Source organism: Perissodus microlepis, chromosome 2 (assembly GCF_051167445.1).
Source record: "Perissodus microlepis isolate ML-2025 ecotype Zambia chromosome 2, ASM5116744v1, whole genome shotgun sequence".
In the NCBI taxonomy this organism is placed as follows: Eukaryota; Metazoa; Chordata; class Actinopteri; order Cichliformes; family Cichlidae; genus Perissodus; species Perissodus microlepis.
Window position 1 is genome coordinate 11,348,203 of NC_140462.1, and position 19,354 is coordinate 11,367,556.

At 39.0% G+C, this 19,354-nt stretch overlaps 2 protein-coding genes across 4 annotated transcripts; one reads left to right on the forward strand and one right to left on the reverse strand.

The window, feature by feature from the left end:
- The first annotated feature begins 8,705 nt into the window (after positions 1 to 8,705).
- Positions 8,706 to 13,531, forward strand: LOC146392360 (uncharacterized). 2 transcript variants are annotated; one of them, XM_084945854.1, is made up of 3 exons: positions 8,706 to 8,881; positions 10,365 to 11,374; positions 12,035 to 13,531. In XM_084945854.1, exons 2-3 carry the CDS (start codon positions 10,541 to 10,543, stop codon positions 12,353 to 12,355), a joined length of 1,155 nt encoding a protein of 384 aa, XP_084801980.1. In that variant the 5' UTR covers positions 8,706 to 8,881; positions 10,365 to 10,540; the 3' UTR covers positions 12,356 to 13,531. The 2 variants fall into 2 exon arrangements, with proteins under 2 accessions (XP_084801980.1, XP_084801989.1); XM_084945863.1 differs by lacking the exon at positions 8,706 to 8,881 and adding an exon at positions 8,888 to 9,068.
- Positions 13,532 to 13,715: 184 nt separating this feature from the next.
- On the reverse strand, positions 13,716 to 18,262 carry LOC146392361 (uncharacterized). 2 transcript variants are annotated; one of them, XM_084945874.1, is made up of 2 exons: positions 18,137 to 18,262; positions 13,716 to 16,653 (listed from the first exon to the last, which is right to left on the reverse strand). In XM_084945874.1, the coding sequence occupies exons 1-2, from the start codon at positions 18,209 to 18,211 to the stop codon at positions 14,878 to 14,880; spliced, it is 1,851 nt and encodes a 616-aa protein (XP_084802000.1). In that variant the 5' UTR covers positions 18,212 to 18,262; the 3' UTR covers positions 13,716 to 14,877. The 2 variants fall into 2 exon arrangements, with proteins under 2 accessions (XP_084802000.1, XP_084802008.1); XM_084945882.1 differs by lacking the exon at positions 18,137 to 18,262 and adding an exon at positions 17,950 to 18,130.
- Positions 18,263 to 19,354: the final 1,092 nt, after the last annotated feature.

Sequence of the window (19,354 nt, forward strand, 5' to 3'; positions counted from 1 at the left end):
GATGGAGGTAAGGAGGAACAGGTAAGAATTCAGTCATGAAATCACACGTTGGCTTTAGAAACAATCCATCCATCCATTCATTCAGATAAAAAAGTGCAATACAAAAAATGAGAAGATTACATATTAGAAAACTTGCTTGGAGTTAGTTTAAAGAATTAATTTGTGAAACAGATGCCGCATTCGCTGATTTGAGGTACTCATCTTCTGTGCACACAGCTTTACAAAGTAAGTGATAATTAGTACAGACTGAGATTTCCAATATATTCATTCTTACTTAAAATTCAAGTGTAGTGGTTTAGTGAGTAGATTAAAACCTGAGTTTAGGTTTCCGGTAATGGCGGCTGGCTGAAAGGACGTGCCCACTTCTGCTCCGCTATCTTTCTGTAAAATCCTGAATAATACTCGTTTGTTAGACATTGAACGACACCTAGGACAGCTGTGATGCCTCTCTCGCAAAGGAAACCCGGGAAAACCATTGGTAGACCGACTCAATCGAAATTATCTGACTTCACTTCTAAGTTGAACTCTGAGGCTAGCGGTGAAGCTAGCGTTAGCCGTGAAGATAGCGAGACTAATATCACCGCTAGCCAGGCGGTGGAGGAGGGAAATGATGAGCCGACTGAGAGGGAAGAGACGGCCGAAGGCTCAGACGTAATACTGGCGGCTATTGCAAGCTTGAAATCCGATTTTCCTCCAAACTTGATGGTATTTTGTCAGCAATAGAGACCGTGAGGAAGGATGTTAATGAGTGTGCCAAGCGGGTCAGCGAGGCGGAGGCCCGGATATCTGTAGCAGAAGATAGCATTACCACCTTGGAAGAAAAGGTACGGACTCTTGAAAATAACAACAAAAACCTCGAGGACAAAGTGCTGGATCTGGAGACCAGATCGCGACGATCTAACTTGAGACTTGTTAACCTGCCCGAGGACGCAGAAGGAGAAGACGCGTGCGCTTTCTTGGAAAACTGGCTACCGGAGGCTCTGAACTTGGCGCCGCTACGAACCGCTCTGACGCTGGAGAGAGCGCATCGGGTCGGACAGAAGAATATGTCAAATACCGCTGCACCAAGGACTATGATCATGAAGTTTCTAAATTACAAGGATAAAATGACCGTGATAAGAGCTGCCAGGGCAAAGGGACAGATTCTTTTCAAGAATCGCCCGGTGAGATTTTATGAGGACTTAGCGACCGGAGTGCACAAAAAACAGAAAGAGTTTGACGCCGTGAGACAACAGCTTCGCTCCATGGGTATCCGGTACGGCATGATTCCTCCTGCGCGACTGATAGTGACACACAACGGACAGTCCCGCATCTTTAACCTGCCAGGTGAAGCGGAGAACTTTGTGAAGGCTCTGAGGTCAGAAAGTGGACCGGGGTGAGATGATGTAATCATGGTCATACTACAGTGTGTTGGCATGGAGGGATGATTACTGAGCTTTAAGTTTAAAAAGAAGTGAGAGGGAGAGAGAGAAAGGCCAGTTTGTTATACTTATTTGTTTATTGGTCCAGAGGCTCACAGCCACTATTAGTACCCTGATTTTCTTATCGTATTCAATAACGAGTTTTTTTGTTTGCATAGCGGGGTGGGGTAAGGGAAAAGTGTTCAGGCACAGTCGGTTGATCCTCACTTTTGGGTGGAACAACCTTTAGCTGTTAGACAGGTGCCAATATGTATAGGGGGAGGGAAATGGGTGCCCAAGTTCAAGTTAAAGGGGCATATTCAGTATTCATTGTTATGGATGTAGTTTTTGACATTCAGGTATTATTTGTTTCTCTGTCCTTTAATATTTCAAATGTGTTGGGAAGCTCATTCAGTGTTGTATGTTATGTCTGGTGGGATAAGAATTAAAATTTCTTCTTGGAACTGCAGAGGGCTACAAAAACTGGAGAAGGTAAAACAAGTAATGTCTAGGCTGAACTCTATGCACTCTGATATCATGCTGCTGCAGGAAACGCACCTGTTGTCTAGTCAAGAGGCGAAGATTAGGAGGAGGTGGCAAGGCAGTATATATTCTGCGCCCTTCACTTCTCAGGCAAGAGGTGTTATGATCTTGATCCACAAATCTATACCATTTTAGGTGACAAGGGTTATTAAAGACAAGGCTGGGAGATATGTTATTTTACAGGGCACACTTATTACGGAAAAAATAATCCTGATAAATATCTATGCTCCAAACATTGACGACCCAAAGTTTTTTCATAATCTTTTTCTTACAGTATCATGTCTGTCTGGTAGCCTTATTATAGCAGGGGATTTTAATTGTACGTTGAACCCAGAATTGGATAGGAGCTCAGGTATTGATCTCTCTCATCCTAAAAGTAGGCAAACTATTCAACATTTTATGAAAGAACTTGATCTGAGGGATATTTGGAGGGATATGAACCCTAAGGTCTTAAAATACTCCTGCTATTCACATACACATAAATCATACTCGCGTATTGATTACTTTTTAGTTTCTGCCAATTTGAGTTATAAAATAAAGGACTGTCACTATGATAATATTTTAATATCTGACCATTCGCCAAACTCGTTAATATATGAAGATTTGAGACTGAAGAGAGATCCCCCTAGGTGGAGATTTAAACAAAAGTGGCTCCTAGACTCAGAATTTATATCTTTCATAGATAACCAAATAAACATTTTTTTTGATACTAATAGGGATGAAACATCACCCTGCTCAAGATGGGAAGCTTTTAAGGCCTACATAAGGGGTCAGATTATTAGCTTCACAAGTTATAGAGCAAAGCAAACTTATCAGAAAACAAAAAAGTTGGAGGCAGAGATTGAGATGCTTGAGGGAGAATATTTTCAAAGTTTTTGTCCAAGAGTCCATCAAAAGCTTCTGTTACTAAGAACACAGTATAATGAACTTTCTGCTTCTAAGGCAGCCTCACATCTTTTGCGTCTTAAACAGACATTCTATGATCAAGGGGAAAAGCCCGGGAAATTATTAGCCTGGCGCCTCCGTCAATTACAGAATGAGAAAAACATTGCCTCAGTTGAAAACAGTGATGGACAGGTTATTGTTGACCCTCTAGGAATTAATGAAACTTTTAAGGTTTTTTTTGAAAAATTATATAACTCAGACATAACACACATGGGACAAGAGCAAGATCTCTTCTTAGATACCCTTCAGTTGCCCAGCATTTCAGGACTAATGAGCGCAGATCTTGATACACCTATAACAAAGGAGGAGATATCTATAGCAATAGACCATTTGAAAACAGGTAAAGCCCCAGGCCCAGATGGGCTGCCGACAGAAATTTATAGGGCATTTAAAACTAAACTGCTGTCCCCTCTTTTTGACATGTTTTCGGATTCATTTGAAAAGGGAATCCTTCCAGTCTCATTAAGAGGAGCCCTGATAACTTTATTTCCCAAACCTGGTAAACCGTGCAATAAATGTGGTAACCTAAGACCAATAAGTCTTCTTAATGTGGATCTAAAGATACTTTGCAAAATTTTGGCTCGAAGACTGGAGAGATTTTTACCTGATCTAATTACCTGTGATCAGAATGGGTTTATTGCGGGTAGACAGGGATTTCATAATGTGAGAAGAGTGTTGGATATTCTTCATAGTCAGGAGGGAAAACCGGACACTGCTCTACTATCATTAGATGCCGAAAAGGCCTTTGATAGAGTTGAGTGGCCCTATTTATTCGAAATATTAAAAAGATTTGGCTGTGGGGATAATTTCTGTCGGTGGATTAGACTTTTATATAATGAGCCATATGCTGAAATACTGACAAATGGAATTATATCTAAACCGTTTGAAATTAAACGGGGCTGTAGGCAAGGGTGCCCTTTGTCCCCTTTATTGTTTATTTTAGCAATCGAACCGTTTGCCATTGCGGTGCGGTCCCGTAAGAGCATAACTGGTCTATCAGTAAACCAACAGGAATACAGAATTGCTTTATTTGCAGATGATGTTGTTCTTTTCTTGGAAAAGCTGAAGGAGTCTATCCCAGCCTTGTTGGATCTACTACACATATTTGGACGGATATCAGGATATAAAGTGAACAAAGAAAAATCTTCATTAATGATACTTAACTCAGAAGAGAGAGAGGGTGCTGGAAATTCTTTCCAACTCAAAATGGTAGACTGTTTTACCTATCTGGGGATTAAGATAGTGCCATGTTTGAGAGACATTGTTGGAGCTAACTACACCCCTATGGTAGACTCAATCACCTCATCCCTAGATAGATGGAAGCCCTTGCCCTTGTCACTTATAGCGAGAATTAATGTTCTTAAATTAAACATAATGCCCAAACTTTTGTACCTGTTCCAGAACATCCCATTGTCACCCCCTGCTAACTTATTTTCACACCTGAAGACAATTTTTGTACGTTTTTTGTGGAATGATAGACGACCAAGGCTCCGTTTATCACTCTTGTACTTACCGTATGACAGAGGAGGCCTCAAATGTCCCAATCCACTTTGGTACTATTGGGCAGCCCAATTGAGGACTATGATGTATTATTTTACAGATAAATCCCCCCCGCCTTGGACAAATATGGAAAACAGTTCAGTACCTCTTCCCCTTCCCCAGTACCTATACTCAGCAAAAGTCAAAATGTTGAAAAAAAAGACAAAAAATCCTATAGTCAGAAATATGATTATGATCTGGTATCGGGTTAAAAAATACCTGGGTGAACCCACCTCTTTCGCACGCTTTAGCCCAATATGGGGTAATCAATTTTTCCCTCCAGGCAGAGCAGACCCTGGTTTTAGGAAGTGGGCTGACAAAGGCTTAAAGACAATAGGGGATCTCGTGGGATCAGAGGGTGAGATTTTGATGTCATTTGAGGAGTTGATTTCCAAGTATGATATCCCATGCAAACATCGATTTAAATATCTACAAGTGAGAAACTTTATTAGATCATCTCAAAATCAGTGTTTGTCAATCCCTCCGTTTTCCACTTTGGAAACAGAAATGAAAAGAGATTGCTTTGGAAAGGGAATAATCTCCAAATTATATAATATGTTAGTAGAGGGTTCCCCTGAATCTTCTTTAGGAAAACTTAATGCCTGGAGGGAAGATTTACAGGAGGACTTATCCTCCGAAGACTGGGAGGAGGCATGTACTGAAGCACAAACACAAACTACCAATACTCGTCTCAAAGTATTGCAATATAATTGGCTAATGAGGACGTATGTGACTCCAGAAAAGCTTAATAAGTATAATGGTGATATCCCAGACTTGTGTTTCAGGTGCGGAGAGGAAAAAGGGACGTTTTTCCACTATGTCTGGGAATGCAATAAAATACAACGGTTTTGGAAAGAGATTAAACAAGCTCTGGATATTATATTGGGTACACAACTAGCTCTTGACCCTAAACTTTTTATTTTAGGGTTATATCCTGATGGACATCTTATGTCTAGAAAGGTAATTACCGCCCTGGACTTATGTCTACTGCTGGCAAAAAGAGTCATAGCACTCTCATGGAGCAAGACCAGTAAACCAAAATACATTAACTGGATTAAGGAATTGTCCACAACTTTACCTATGGAAAAAATTACTTACATTATCAAGGGGAAACTACCACTTTTTCAAAACATCTGGGGTCCCTTTATGCAATATATGGGAAATATGGATCTTGGCAGTATGGTGGATGGGGCAGATGGGGTGTAAATGTTGGTGGTCCTCTGCAGTTTCCTAAATTAATCTTTTATACTTGATCTTTAATGCTGTGTGAATTGTACATTTGAGTTTGTAACTTTGAACCATGCACAATAGTGTAACCGAGTTGATGTTGAGCAACCCTTGGAAATAGAGAAGCTTATTATTATTATTATTATTATTATTATGTTTTTTTTTTTTTTTTTTTTTTTTTTGGGGGGGGGGTTTGTGTTTTCCTTTTCCTTTGTTTGACTAAGTTATTATTTACAGGTCATATAGTTTGTACTTCCACTTAAATGTTGCTTTCTAACATCTTATAAGTGTCTGATTTGCAAGGGAGGGCGATTGACTGTTATACAATGATTTAGCTGCCCTGGATGTTTCCTTTGCTGTGGAAGTACTCCAATTTCTGTATGTAATTTTGAAACGCAATAAAGATATTGTTGGGAAAAAAAAAAACCTGAGTTTAAAGCTTGGCCATCATCTGCTATCCAGATGCTTTAGTCTGGAAGTACAATGTAAAGTATGACTTCCAAAACTATTAAAAAATATTATCCATGATATGAAAACAGAAACAAAGACAAAAAGAACATAGTGAAGCTACAACTTAGTAATCTTGTCATCTTCAGAAGTCTGCTGGCTAATTAATTTGTCTCCGTATTTGATCAGTGGAAACTATTCAGTTTGTTTAGAGCTTAAGAAAGTGGATTTTTCTGAAAGAAGATCTATTTCCAGGTCTTGAATTGTGTAAATAGCATTATGTTGCGTGACGCTCTGCTTCTACTCTTATCTGTGTGCTTTCTATTCTGTCTCTCTCTTGAAAAATAACAGTCAGTACTTCAGATATTAATTTCGTAAGTAAAAAGACGTGTGTTGATATTCAGGCAGATGAGCTCGATGAGCAGAACTAAACTCATTAAGTCGAAAGTCTGCTCTGCTCGTTCTTTCACATCATTCCCCAGTCTGTCTTTTCTTTTTTCTTCCTGGCAGCTGTCTTTAATATCCAAACTCTAGTCACAACATTCCCGCTAATTAATCTGAGCGTTCATTCTCTCTTTTCTCACTCATTCAGTGCTCGATGAAGTAAACTTTACAGACACGAACCTTTATTCCTCATGTTTTGCAATAATCTAATGTGACATTTAACCACTAACTCTCTATTTCTCTTCTCACCAGCCAGTCTTTGTCTCTTTGTCATTTTTCTTCATCGTAATGTGGAGGTAGAAAGACGATGAGACTCTTCCATTGCTCGTTCTGCCCACACTTCATGCTTTGACAAAACACCATTTGGAATGACTGACAGCCAGGCAAATAAGGCCAATATTCAGTGCAGGAAGATGTTCAATCTTTCACTCTTCCTCTACCCATATGGGGATGGACTGATGCATGCTGGGATAAGACTTTAGTAGTAAAACTGTCTTAAACCTTTGCACCTGTTACCTCGGTGCAATGGGACCTTCTCCGTGGTTATGGTGGGTGGAGGGAGACAGGCGGTATTGTTTGTGAAGGTATGCCCTCCTCACCCCAAATATATCTACACACAAGAGAGATGTCTATGCTTTGTAAGAAAGGAGCTACGGCTGTTTCGTTCTTCACAGATTTTTCCAGAGATTTATTTTGTAGTTATTGTGAACTGAAACCAGATGCTTCATTTTATTCACAAAGCGGAAATCGTATATAATCACTGCCTGGCTTCTATACCTGTCATAAGCATGAAATGCATATAGGCCTGTTATGTTAGTAATAATTCAGTATTTCAGCATATTGAAAATAAGTGTAATTACTACAGTAAAATATCCAGCAGTGTTTTAATTCTCCAAATTGTCTCTGTGGCTAATATGAACTAATTACACCATGAAAGTCTTTTGCCGTTGTAAAGTTAATGGGATGTTCAAACTGAAGCCACAAAGGTAAATAGGTTCGGATCAGTTAACTCTGGTTCTTCATCAGCACAGAGCAGCCAAATAAAACTAGACATTCACAAAGCAAAAGCAGCGACCGAATAGGCTAAATCCCCTGACTAAATTAAATTTGTCCTTGCAACATTGTCTGACAGCCGCACAGAGCTCACAGGAGGACGGATTATGTTTCTACTCTCCGCTCCTTTCCCTACCCTCCATTCTCTCTGCTCTCCTATAATGGAGTGTTTTTGAACCTGTGTTATTAAACATTCGCCTCAACCGCTGTAGGGACATGCCCATCATTGTGAACACGCACACAATCGCTATGAACATCCTATTACGAGACGGCAAAAGACTGTTACGGTGTCATTAAAAATTCTTTAAAACAACCTTTTTGAATTACTTCAGTGTATCAAGCTTCAGGAAGGCAAGTTTGAATTTCAGCAGTGTACAACCTGATTTCTGAAATTTGATGAATGCTACAAACAGTAGTTTGAAAAAGTTTTAATGGTTTGCTGCTCCTATCACCATATGAGCTGATAATCAGAAACACAAAGCACAACAACAAACTGCTCATGCTTGCAAAATTATAAAGCATGTGTCATCACAGAGACAATGTCTACTGCATGACTTTTTAATTTTTTGGGAAAAAAATATTTCTCCCTATTTTGGGGGAGCTTTAGGGTCCCTAATAATATATCAATCATAAAATTTGACACCCTGCCCCCCCCAAAACAGATATTGGTTTGTTGCTTCAAGGCAACACTGTGCGACAAGGGTAGTAAAATGCCAAGTTATGCTATAATAAGTTGTATTAGTACAACAAGGATGAACAAATAAATAAACAACAAATAAACAATGTAAACATTTCACAGAACAATAAAACACCAAAATACATCCAACATTTGACCCTAACCCCGTGCATGCATGCGTGCGCGCGCGCACACACACACGTTGTGTTTCCATCACTTTTGGGGACATTACATTAACTTACATTCATTTCCTGGAGACTTATTCTGACTACGGAAGAGGATTAGGGCCACTGGAAAAAAAAAAAAGAATTCTGACTTTAATCTCAGAATTCTGACTTTATTCTCAGAATTCTGACTTTAATCTCAGAATTCTGACTTTAATCTCAGAATTTTGACTTTTTTCTCAGAATTCTGAGATTAAAGTCAGAATTCTGACTTTAATCTCAGAATTTTGAGGTGGGCACCTGCAGGCTTCCAGCTTCAGTGACAGCGATGTGTCCAGTTTGGCAGGTGGAGAACTAATTCACTAAATATGGTGGATATAAGTGATTTTTTGCGTGGCCGAGGGGTCCCCGAAGATGCTATTTTATTAATGGAAGAGCAGAAGGTGAGTAACAAAAAGAGAAATAGTTTGGTGTCTCCTATTTCTACAGGAAAACAGTTACGGTACAGTTACGGTTAGCATGCTTGTTAGCTTATAATGTTATATAGGAATGAACGTGTTTCACGATGTTACAGTATACTAGGTGAATTGACGTTTTAACTGTTGTTGATCGCAGGATCATCCCAGATGGGTTCGTTGCATTTTATTTTATTGTTCTACTATTTCAGAGTTTTTCAAGGCAGTTAAGCGGAGCTGTGTTACAGATGCTAGCCGCCTGCCAATATCACTGATATATTTGATGTGTACAAGTAAGTTACACTTAGTACAGCGGAGGGGAGAAACTGTAATGAATGTTTATGCGGATATTTCACTCAGAAAAATGGGTGGCGTTCATACACAGCCACCGACACAGCCCCGGTTGTTGTTCTGACGGTGGCCGACTGACGATCCCCTCACAACATGTTAGCTAACACAAACTAATGTAGTGCATGTAACTGTGTGTATACGTTAGTGGTACAGTGTCGGAAGAAATGAGCAAACTGTTAACTGTTTATAATGTCAGAATGACATCATCGTTCTCCTGCACTGTGTAATGTATGTCAGCTCAAGAAGGAAATCATATCTTATACTCTGAGCTGCCCAGTGCACTTAACGCCTAGCTACGTGTGGAAATGGTAGGCTACACTACAGTTCACTACCGGTAAAAAATAAACTTAATACAGTATTTGATTTTTTTTATAGAACAATAAAATAAAAAGTGCTGGCTGAGGAGCGCTGCCGCGTTGAACTTTGACCTCGGAGTGACGTGACGTTTGTTCGCACAACCAATAGAAGTGCAGAAAGTCGCAAATCAGGCATATTGTTCGCATAAACACAAAAATAAATAACGAAATAATCCCGATATTGTGCCAAAGACTGATTTACAATGTTACTTTGTGTTCTATGTGTAATACCTTTGCTTAAATGACTAAATGGACTGTGTATTTATGACTCTGCGTTATAGTCCTGCATACATAAGTAACATTCATATGTACAGATAAAAATGTACAGAGATATGTACACAAGCGTGTACACAAAAGTCTACTGCTGATCGAGCTGCTCAGTGGTCGTACAGTCTCATGCAGAGAGCGTGGAGGTGTTGTCCGTTGCCATTCCACCACTCCAGCAGACCACAACATAAAAGACAGCAGAGGCTACCACAGTGTCGTAGAACATCCTTAGAAGACGTACTACCTACATCAAAACCAATCAAGTCCTGCTTTTTTTTAAATACAGAAGAGGATTTATTATTTACTGAAAGGCTATGCCTTAGTTTGCTTCTTTCATTATTGTGTTTCGCCCTGCATAAAATAGATAGCTTTTCTGATAACTACAGTCAGTACTCTCCTACTGGCATTAGCGGTGACCTAAGAGGCTTAACCGTAATATTGCTTTGCAGTGTAAATGTTGCAGAAAATGACTGTCTTTTCTTTCTTCTTGTGTGCAGATTGACTGTGACGTCATAGCACTGATGGATGACGCAACTTTGGCAAACTACATTCCCTCGTACGGAGACCAAATTGCCCTCTTCAATTTCTGCAAAAGCAAGCAACCACTGTCAAAAAGAAAACTAGGACTTCTGCAAAAAGTTCACCTCTCAAAGTGAGAGAAACAGTGGCTGACATGTCAGATTTGGATGACTTAATAAGACTGTATTTCAGACTTTCTTTCAGTAACAAAGAAATACTTTCAATTTTAGCACATAGTCATCAGACAATTATAAGTGTTCGAACTCTAAAGAGAATTTGTAAAAGACTTGGGCTTTTTAGAAGGAAGAATCAATCAAACTTGGAGGAAGTGCTAGCCTTTGTCCAACAAGAGATCATGACAAATGGACAGATGCAAGGTTATCGTTGGCTACATCTTCGTGCAATTCAACATGGATTTGTGGTGTCAGAAGATACTGTAAGATGCATAATCAAATTGGTTGACCCTCAAGGTGTGGAACTGAGACGAGCTCGACGGTTGAGAAGACGACAGTACAGCTGCAGAGGGCCAAATGCTCTCTGGCACATGGATGGCTATGACAAGTTGAAACCATATGGTATTGCTATCAGTGGCTGCATAGATGGTTTTAGCCGCTATGTTTTATGGATGGAGGCTTATACCACAAACAATGACCCTAAATTGATTGCAAGTTATTTTCTGAAAACAGTTTCATGCATCAGTGGATGTCCAGAGAGGTTACGTGCTGACCGAGGTACCGAAAATGGTTGTGTCGAACAAATGCAGATGTTTTTACGGAGAAACCACACAGACAGTTTTACAGGTGAGAAAAGTTTCCTTTACGGAAGAAGTACGGCCAACCAACGTATAGAAGGATGGCGGGCTACCCTACGCAAACAGAGTGCACAATTTTGGATGAACTTATTTCAAACTTTTCAGGATGATGGCCACTTCACAGGGGATTTTTTGGACAAAAGTCTTATCCAATTCTGCTTTCTCAATCTTATTCAGGTAAAAGCATGTGCTCATGCTATGTAATGTCTTAGCAGCATAAATAGAAAATATAAATATGGTTAGAACATTTTTTTTTCTTTAAATTAAATATGAATTTTATTTCCATTTTAATATGTCTTGATGCATGCTCAATCAGCCAGGTAAGGAATGTTTTTTGACAGAACATTTCTCACACTGAAAACGCTATATCCAGATGAACAGAATCAACTTTCCATTTTAATACTTTGATGGAATTGTACTCATGTTATCAGTGGAAGTAACTGCAACTTTCTCAGCACAGGTGCATGGAGCATTTTTTTTTTTATTGCCACATGGTTTAAATTACTATGGAGTCTGTTACCTAGTGGTCCTTTGGGCACGGTTTCAGAAAGCAATCTTATCATTTGGTTAATTCTCTATTGAAAATATATTGTAGAATCATTGCACACTGAGTATAAAGTGTTGGGCTATCTATTCAACAGTAGAATCATGCAGCACCATTCTGTGTCCATGTGCTGTTTAGTGAAAGTGCTATTTTGTTGTTGCTGCTTGGTTTTACATTAATTAGAGGTCACTTTCTATGTCTGTTGATTAATGAGTTAATAAGCCTCAACTTTGGCTAAATCTACTGGTACATGGTCTGTTTCATATACTTATATTGTGTTGTTTTTCATGTAGGATGAACTTGATGAAGTTGTGAACACATGGAACTCGCACAAAATCCGGCCAAGTGGTAGTGCAGCATCGGGTCGACCAGTAGTAATGTATTCATTTCCAGAGCTGCACAGTGCTGAGGATAGACTGAAACCTATTTCTATGGAGGATATCACTTTGTGTATGGAAGAGTGTAGCCCAAAAGGTCAACACCCCTGTGATGAAACAGTCTTTGAACTCTGTTGCCTGCTTATGGTAGAAAATGAATGGGATGCCCCAGGAGATCCACTTGGTGCTGCGGATCTGTATATTAGGTTAAGAGAAGAAATACTGCAAAGTATTTAAGGAACTTCAGTGTGTAAATGTACAAATAAATACAAAATATTTCTCTTTATCTTGATAACGTGATTTGATAGTAGGTGCCATGTCTTACAGGTACCTTTTATGCAGGTATTTCTGCACTGCATTAAATGAAAGACATCTTTTAGGTGTGACCGAACATGCCATTTTTCAGGTCATTCTCTCAGAATATTGCTGTTTATTTCTGCTGTAATGTAAATTCAGAGTGCTGATAGGAGGTCAGCACCAACTAGTATCATTTTATGTTGATCATAGTAATAAATACAGTTTGGTTAGTATCTCCCCCCCCACCCCAATTTGATTGTTTTTCTACATTCACACTACCATTAAACAGAAATGTTTATATATTACTTGAAAAAGCTGAATATTGTGATATTATCAATCAGTTATGAAACACATGTCAATCCTTTTAAAAGGCCATACATTAAACTGCATTTACAAATGTTATATTTTTGATTGAATCATAAGTGGTGTAAATCTGCCTACCAGTAAATTGCAATATAAATTTCTGTGTTTTGTTGCCAGACATGTGCATAGTATATAAAATATAAACTGACCAGCTCCCTGCTCATTGTTTTCTGTATCAACCTTTACTCGTAATATTCATGGCTGGAAACCCAGGCACCAGCATATAATATGCTAAGTGCCCGGGTTATCTGTGGTATGTTTCAGCAAACCATAGTAGCATTAACAATTCTAGGTCTTGACAACAGCATGTTTCTATAAACGTATCATTGTTAATATTTAAAGTCGTTATGCCTTTTGGGGAGCTTTTAGTGCAATTATATTAAAGCAAAGCTATTATAATCATTTACCCATATGAAGATCCATCACTTAATTATTATTGTATTTCACTTCTGTTAGTTGTAAGATATTTTAGCTGGTTTTCATGTAAAATGACCATGAGTCATTGCTATACTGATTCAGTGTGAGCTGTCGTACGCAAGGCTCCTTTATGTCATGAATCCTAAAATTATAAGAAACATACCAAAAATATTTTGACTTTTATTTGTAGTATCCCAGCAACAATGCAACAAAACAGTTCCTGCAAGTGGAACCAAGTTATTGTCACATTAAGTGCAACATGTTTTACATTTATATTTGTGTATCTTTATGAAATGTTTGAAATTAAAAATAAATGGTATTCTTCCATGTTACTGAGCTCATGTGTGGCAGTCTCTTGAATTCTGGCATGTTCAAATAGATAAGGAGCTTGATGAACATATTCAAAACAACAATACAAATGTACTGTGTACAGTAACATTTTATTGGAAGAAGTTTACAAGAAACCTGTTCTTGCCAATGCCAATAACATGGCTAAAACTCATAACCATATAAACTGCCCTGTAACAAGAATGACTCAACTTTTAAAACAAACTTATAGATCTCATACAGTCTTGTTATGCATCAGTATACATCAGTGACTTACTGTAAAGATCATGAACACTGGCTATTGTGGTATCACATATTCCTTCAGTGTCATCTATGGTATAGAAATAAAAACAAGTGTGAATGGTTGAGAACATACATGCATACAAATAAAAATGCATAATTTCTGGCAGTAACAAGACATTTTTTCCAGGTGTTAAGATTAATACTATATCTGAGAACATGACAATTTGGCATTACAAAAGGATGCCTGAATAATCACAGCACTTGACCACTGCACTGAATTGTACAGTGTTTATTTATGATCTCAGTAATCAATAACCGTCTTCAAAACAGACTGAATCCTTTAAGCAGCTTGAATCGATTTGATGGATGAATAACAGGTATGCTTAGAAACAATATGACATTAAGAAAATACTGGAATTTTAAAAAATATTTTCACCAACTTTAAATGGAACCTTTGTAATCAACAACAAATGCCAAACTTTGATACCTTAACCTACCTTAACTAAAAATTGCATATACTGTAAAGCAAAATATTTTCAGACATGACAAATGCTAAAGTATAAAATTGTACTTATTCCTTTTACAATACAGTGTTGCATAACAGCATTACTTTTACGTTATAACTATGTTCAGTTTTAGCCCTGACCTAATAAGAAAATACCATCTGAATGAATTAGTCTTACTACTAATTACTTACAAAAGTATTTGACTGTGCTGAGCTCTCACACCACACATGGTGCATTAAAGAAAGTTTAAGAGCAGTTTAATTATAGTTTATAGATCTTTAGTAATCTTTCTTCATGCTTTTGCTGAAGGTTTCTGTCTTACAGCTGGAAAGCTTGGATTTGATGAAGACAGCTCTGGATATGGTAGTAAACAGTGTACCCGTTCGTTTTGTTTTGTGACTGTATCATGTAAAACTCAAAATGATAAAAGAAAATGAAATATTAGCCAAAACTGGACTTCTAACAGAGATGAGAAACTTCTCTCTAATTAAAAAAAAGTATACTGTATAAGTTCAAAATACATAAAAATACATATTCCTAACATCTCTTTACAGTTATGCTCTAGTGTGCATGAGCAGTTCAAATGTAGCGCATTGCTGTGAGAGTCTAAACAATGTCCATCACCCAGACATTACTTTCAAGAACTGCATTAAATTCAGAACGAAAATCTGGGAAGTTTTCATAGCTGTTAGCTAGCTGCAGAACATTCCCACACGTGTGTCCGACTGGTCTTCTTGTAAACTCTGTCATATCTTGAAATTCCACATAAATACTGTTTGTTACTATAAGGTCAGATCCGGTGCAGAAATGCATAAATTTCTGAAGTTTAATGTTATCCAGCTCTCTGATGAATCTTTTGAGATGATTTTTCACTTCTTTTTGTTGTGGAGTCAAATCCACAGCAAATTTCAGTAGCTGGCACACTTTTTTTGAAGTTGGTTGCAGTTCAGAGAATAACTTGGTCAGTCCCTCCGGACTGAGGGAGATATGGGGGTCGATGATCTCCCTCCAGCAGTCAATAACAAACATTGGTTTTTGGACAAGCTCTTTGTGTGCTATTTCATCAAGGATTGTAGGAAGAGTCTCAGCAGTGATTCTTTTTCTACAGCCATAACTGTCAAGAACTTCCACAAGATCATCCAAGTCAACTGCAGAGAAATTTTTTACTGCTTCCATCAAAACATCACATTCTTGGCTGCTGACAAACTGTAGAAAGTGTGCTTTAAGATCACTGTAAACACCACTGAAAAGCACTTGTTCCAGAAAAGGGATTGCAAGTTTATTTGGAAAATACTGACATTCTTGGTAACCTTTCAAGAGTATTCGCCCAACTGCCTTCCATTTTTCAGCAGGAAAATCATGGCGAATGAATGGCACTTTAACGGTTGCACCTAGGGTGCATCGCTCATAAAATTCATGCCAGAAGCATGTGAGTACATCTCTTAGTATTCCTGATCCAGTGCCTGGTTCTTCTGTGTTGTCTGGAAGTATGCGCTTCACATTCAGTGTTTTGCTCAAAATCTCCTCATCAGAGAAAGCAGTAATCATGTCATGTAAAGTGTCAGTATGACGTATGGTGATTGTTATTACGTTCTCTGAATTAGGTGGACTGAGGGGGACAAGAAAACCCTCATAGACTAATGTGTCTTCTGTATCTTCTTCAGCATCAAAAATTGGACCAAAAGTAATTTCTGGATCATCTAAAATTTCTGAACCAGCGATGACTTCATCAAAATTACCCCTGACTTCCCCCACTTGCAATGGATTAATGTCACTGCCACTGCTTTCTGAGACAAACACCACTTCAGATGTCTCGCTGGCATCTTCTTCAGGATCTTTTGGTTTTGTTGCAATGTAGAAGCGTAACATTGTCAGTCTCGCTGCCTCATACATATTGCCAATAGACTGGCAGGTATCATCAGTAAGGTGGTTCTGTTTAAAGTCCCAAACCTCAAACTCAAAATCTGTTTCACATCCCTTAGGAGATATGCCATCAGGAAAAAAAAGTTTCTTTCCTTCCTGAAGAATATCTTTTAATCCAGCATCAGTGGCCATTTGAATTTTTCTAGTGCCACCTCCCTGCTTCGCTCTCACCTGTTTGGCTATTTTTCCATCACAATGTATCCATCCTATCTCAACATTTCGTGTTGCTTTTTGCTTCTTTGTCTGTCTTATTCCTGCATCTGTATGTGAAGTGTTCTCCTTTGGACTTTCTTTTCTGGTTTTCATTTTCTCACGAAGTTTTTGCAGAAGTCCTAGTTTTCTTTTTGACAGTGGTTGCTTGCTTTTGCAGAAATTGAAGAGGGCAATTCGGTCTCCGTACGAGGGAATGTAGTTTGCCAAAGTTGCGTCATCCATCAGTGCTATGACGTCACAGTCAATCTGCACACAAGAAGAAAGAAAAGACAGTCATTTTCTGCAACATTTACACTGCAAAGCAATATTACGGTTAAGCCTCTTAGGTCACCGCTAATGCCAGTAGGAGAGTACTGACTGTAGTTATCAGAAAAGCTATCTATTTTATGCAGGGCGAAACACAATAATGAAAGAAGCAAACTAAGGCATAGCCTTTCAGTAAATAATAAATCCTCTTCTGTATTTAAAAAAAAGCAGGACTTGATTGGTTTTGATGTAGGTAGTACGTCTTCTAAGGATGTTCTACGACACTGTGGTAGCCTCTGCTGTCTTTTATGTTGTGGTCTGCTGGAGTGGTGGAATGGCAACGGACAACACCTCCACGCTCTCTGCATGAGACTGTACGACCACTGAGCAGCTCGATCAGCAGTAGACTTTTGTGTACACGCTTGTGTACATATCTCTGTACATTTTTATCTGTACATATGAATGTTACTTATGTATGCAGGACTATAACGCAGAGTCATAAATACACAGTCCATTTAGTCATTTAAGCAAAGGTATTACACATAGAACACAAAGTAACATTGTAAATCAGTCTTTGGCACAATATCGGGATTATTTCGTTATTTATTTTTGTGTTTATGCGAACAATATGCCTGATTTGCGACTTTCTGCACTTCTATTGGTTGTGCGAACAAACGTCACGTCACTCCGAGGTCAAAGTTCAACGCGGCAGCGCTCCTCAGCCAGCACTTTTTATTTTATTGTTCTATAAAAAAAATCAAATACTGTATTAAGTTTATTTTTTACCGGTAGTGAACTGTAGTGTAGCCTACCATTTCCACACGTAGCTAGGCGTTAAGTGCACTGGGCAGCTCAGAGTATAAGATATGATTTCCTTCTTGAGCTGACATACATTACACAGTGCAGGAGAACGATGATGTCATTCTGACATTATAAACAGTTAACAGTTTGCTCATTTCTTCCGACACTGTACCACTAACGTATACACACAGTTACATGCACTACATTAGTTTGTGTTAGCTAACATGTTGTGAGGGGATCGTCAGTCGGCCACCGTCAGAACAACAACCGGGGCTGTGTCGGTGGCTGTGTATGAACGCCACCCATTTTTCTGAGTGAAATATCCGCATAAACATTCATTACAGTTTCTCCCCTCCGCTGTACTAAGTGTAACTTACTTGTACACATCAAATATATCAGTGATATTGGCAGGCGGCTAGCATCTGTAACACAGCTCCGCTTAACTGCCTTGAAAAACTCTGAAATAGTAGAACAATAAAATAAAATGCAACGAACCCATCTGGGATGATCCTGCGATCAACAACAGTTAAAACGTCAATTCACCTAGTATACTGTAACATCGTGAAACACGTTCATTCCTATATAACATTATAAGCTAACAAGCATGCTAACCGTAACTGTACCGTAACTGTTTTCCTGTAGAAATAGGAGACACCAAACTATTTCTCTTTTTGTTACTCACCTTCTGCTCTTCCATTAATAAAATAGCATCTTCGGGGACCCCTCGGCCACGCAAAAAATCACTTATATCCACCATATTTAGTGAATTAGTTCTCCACCTGCCAAACTGGACACATCGCTGTCACTGAAGCTGGAAACCTGCAGGTGCCCACCTCAAAATTCTGAGATTAAAGTCAGAATTCTGACTTTAATCTCAGAATTCTGAGAAAAAAAGTCAGAATTCTGAGATTAAAGTCAGAATTCTGAGAATAAAGTCAGAATTCTGAGATTAAAGTCAGAATTCTGAGAAAAAAGTCAGAATTCTGAGATTAAAGTCAGAATTCTGAGAATGAAGTCAGAATTCTGAGATTAAAGTCAGAATTCTTTTTTTTTTTTCCAGTGGCCCTAATCCTCTTCCGTACTGACTCTACCCATCACAAGTCCCTGCCTGAACCTTACCCTAACCCAGACTCAAGCCTTCATCCTAAAATTAAATGATTTAGCTTGCAATTTGTCCCCATAAAGTAGGCGAGACCTCACAATGGGAGTGTGTAAACAAATTTGTGTCCCCACAACAATAAGTAATACACGTCCACACACACACACACACACACACACACACACACAGAGCAAAATTGGTATGGCACGGATCTGGCCCACACAATGTGCTTACACATGGCCCACATACGCAAAGAATGACAGCCCTTTGGTGGCCCAGACCTGGTTTGCCAGTGGTGGCCCACACATGGGCCAGCACAAGGCCAGTTTCAGACACACCGGTGGTCCTGTGCTGGCCCATGTATGGATTACCTCTGGCAAACCTGATCTGGGCCACCAAAGGGCCGTCATTCATTGCGGTATGTGGGCCATGGTGTGCAGCCACGGGCCAGTTGTAGACACACTGCTGGCCCTGTGCTGGCCCAGAACGGTTTCAGCTCTAGCCCCAGATGTCAGCCTAATGTGTACCTTAATCAAGCAATGCAATAACAACATGTGCCAGAACATGCAAAACAGTGCAAAAGTAACATGCGGAAACTCTGTTCAGACAGTGAATGGACTGATTTTTATATAGCGCTTTTCTACTCTCCTAGATTACTCAAACTGCTCTATACAACATGCCACTTTTGCTTAACTGAGTGCTTCCTAACTACATTCATACACATTCACACTCTTGACATGCAGGAGGAGCCAGGGATCGAACCACTAACCCTCCGATCAGTTTGTAACCTGCTTTACCACC

What these genes read in the sequence shown, in the direction of transcription:
- LOC146392361 (XM_084945874.1), bottom strand. Translation starts at nt 18,211, where the DNA reads ATGGTGGATATAAGTGATTTTTTGCGTGGCCGAGGGGTCCCCGAAGAT. An exon ending in TATTAATGGAAGAGCAGAAG is followed by an intron (nt 16,654 to 18,136) that starts GTGAGTAACAAA and finishes TCTTGTGTGCAG; the next exon opens with ATTGACTGTGACGTCATAGC.
- LOC146392360 (XM_084945854.1), top strand. Translation starts at nt 10,541, where the DNA reads ATGTCAGATTTGGATGACTTAATAAGACTGTATTTCAGACTTTCTTTC. An exon ending in GCTTTCTCAATCTTATTCAG is followed by an intron (nt 11,375 to 12,034) that starts GTAAAAGCATGT and finishes TTTTTCATGTAG; the next exon opens with GATGAACTTGATGAAGTTGT.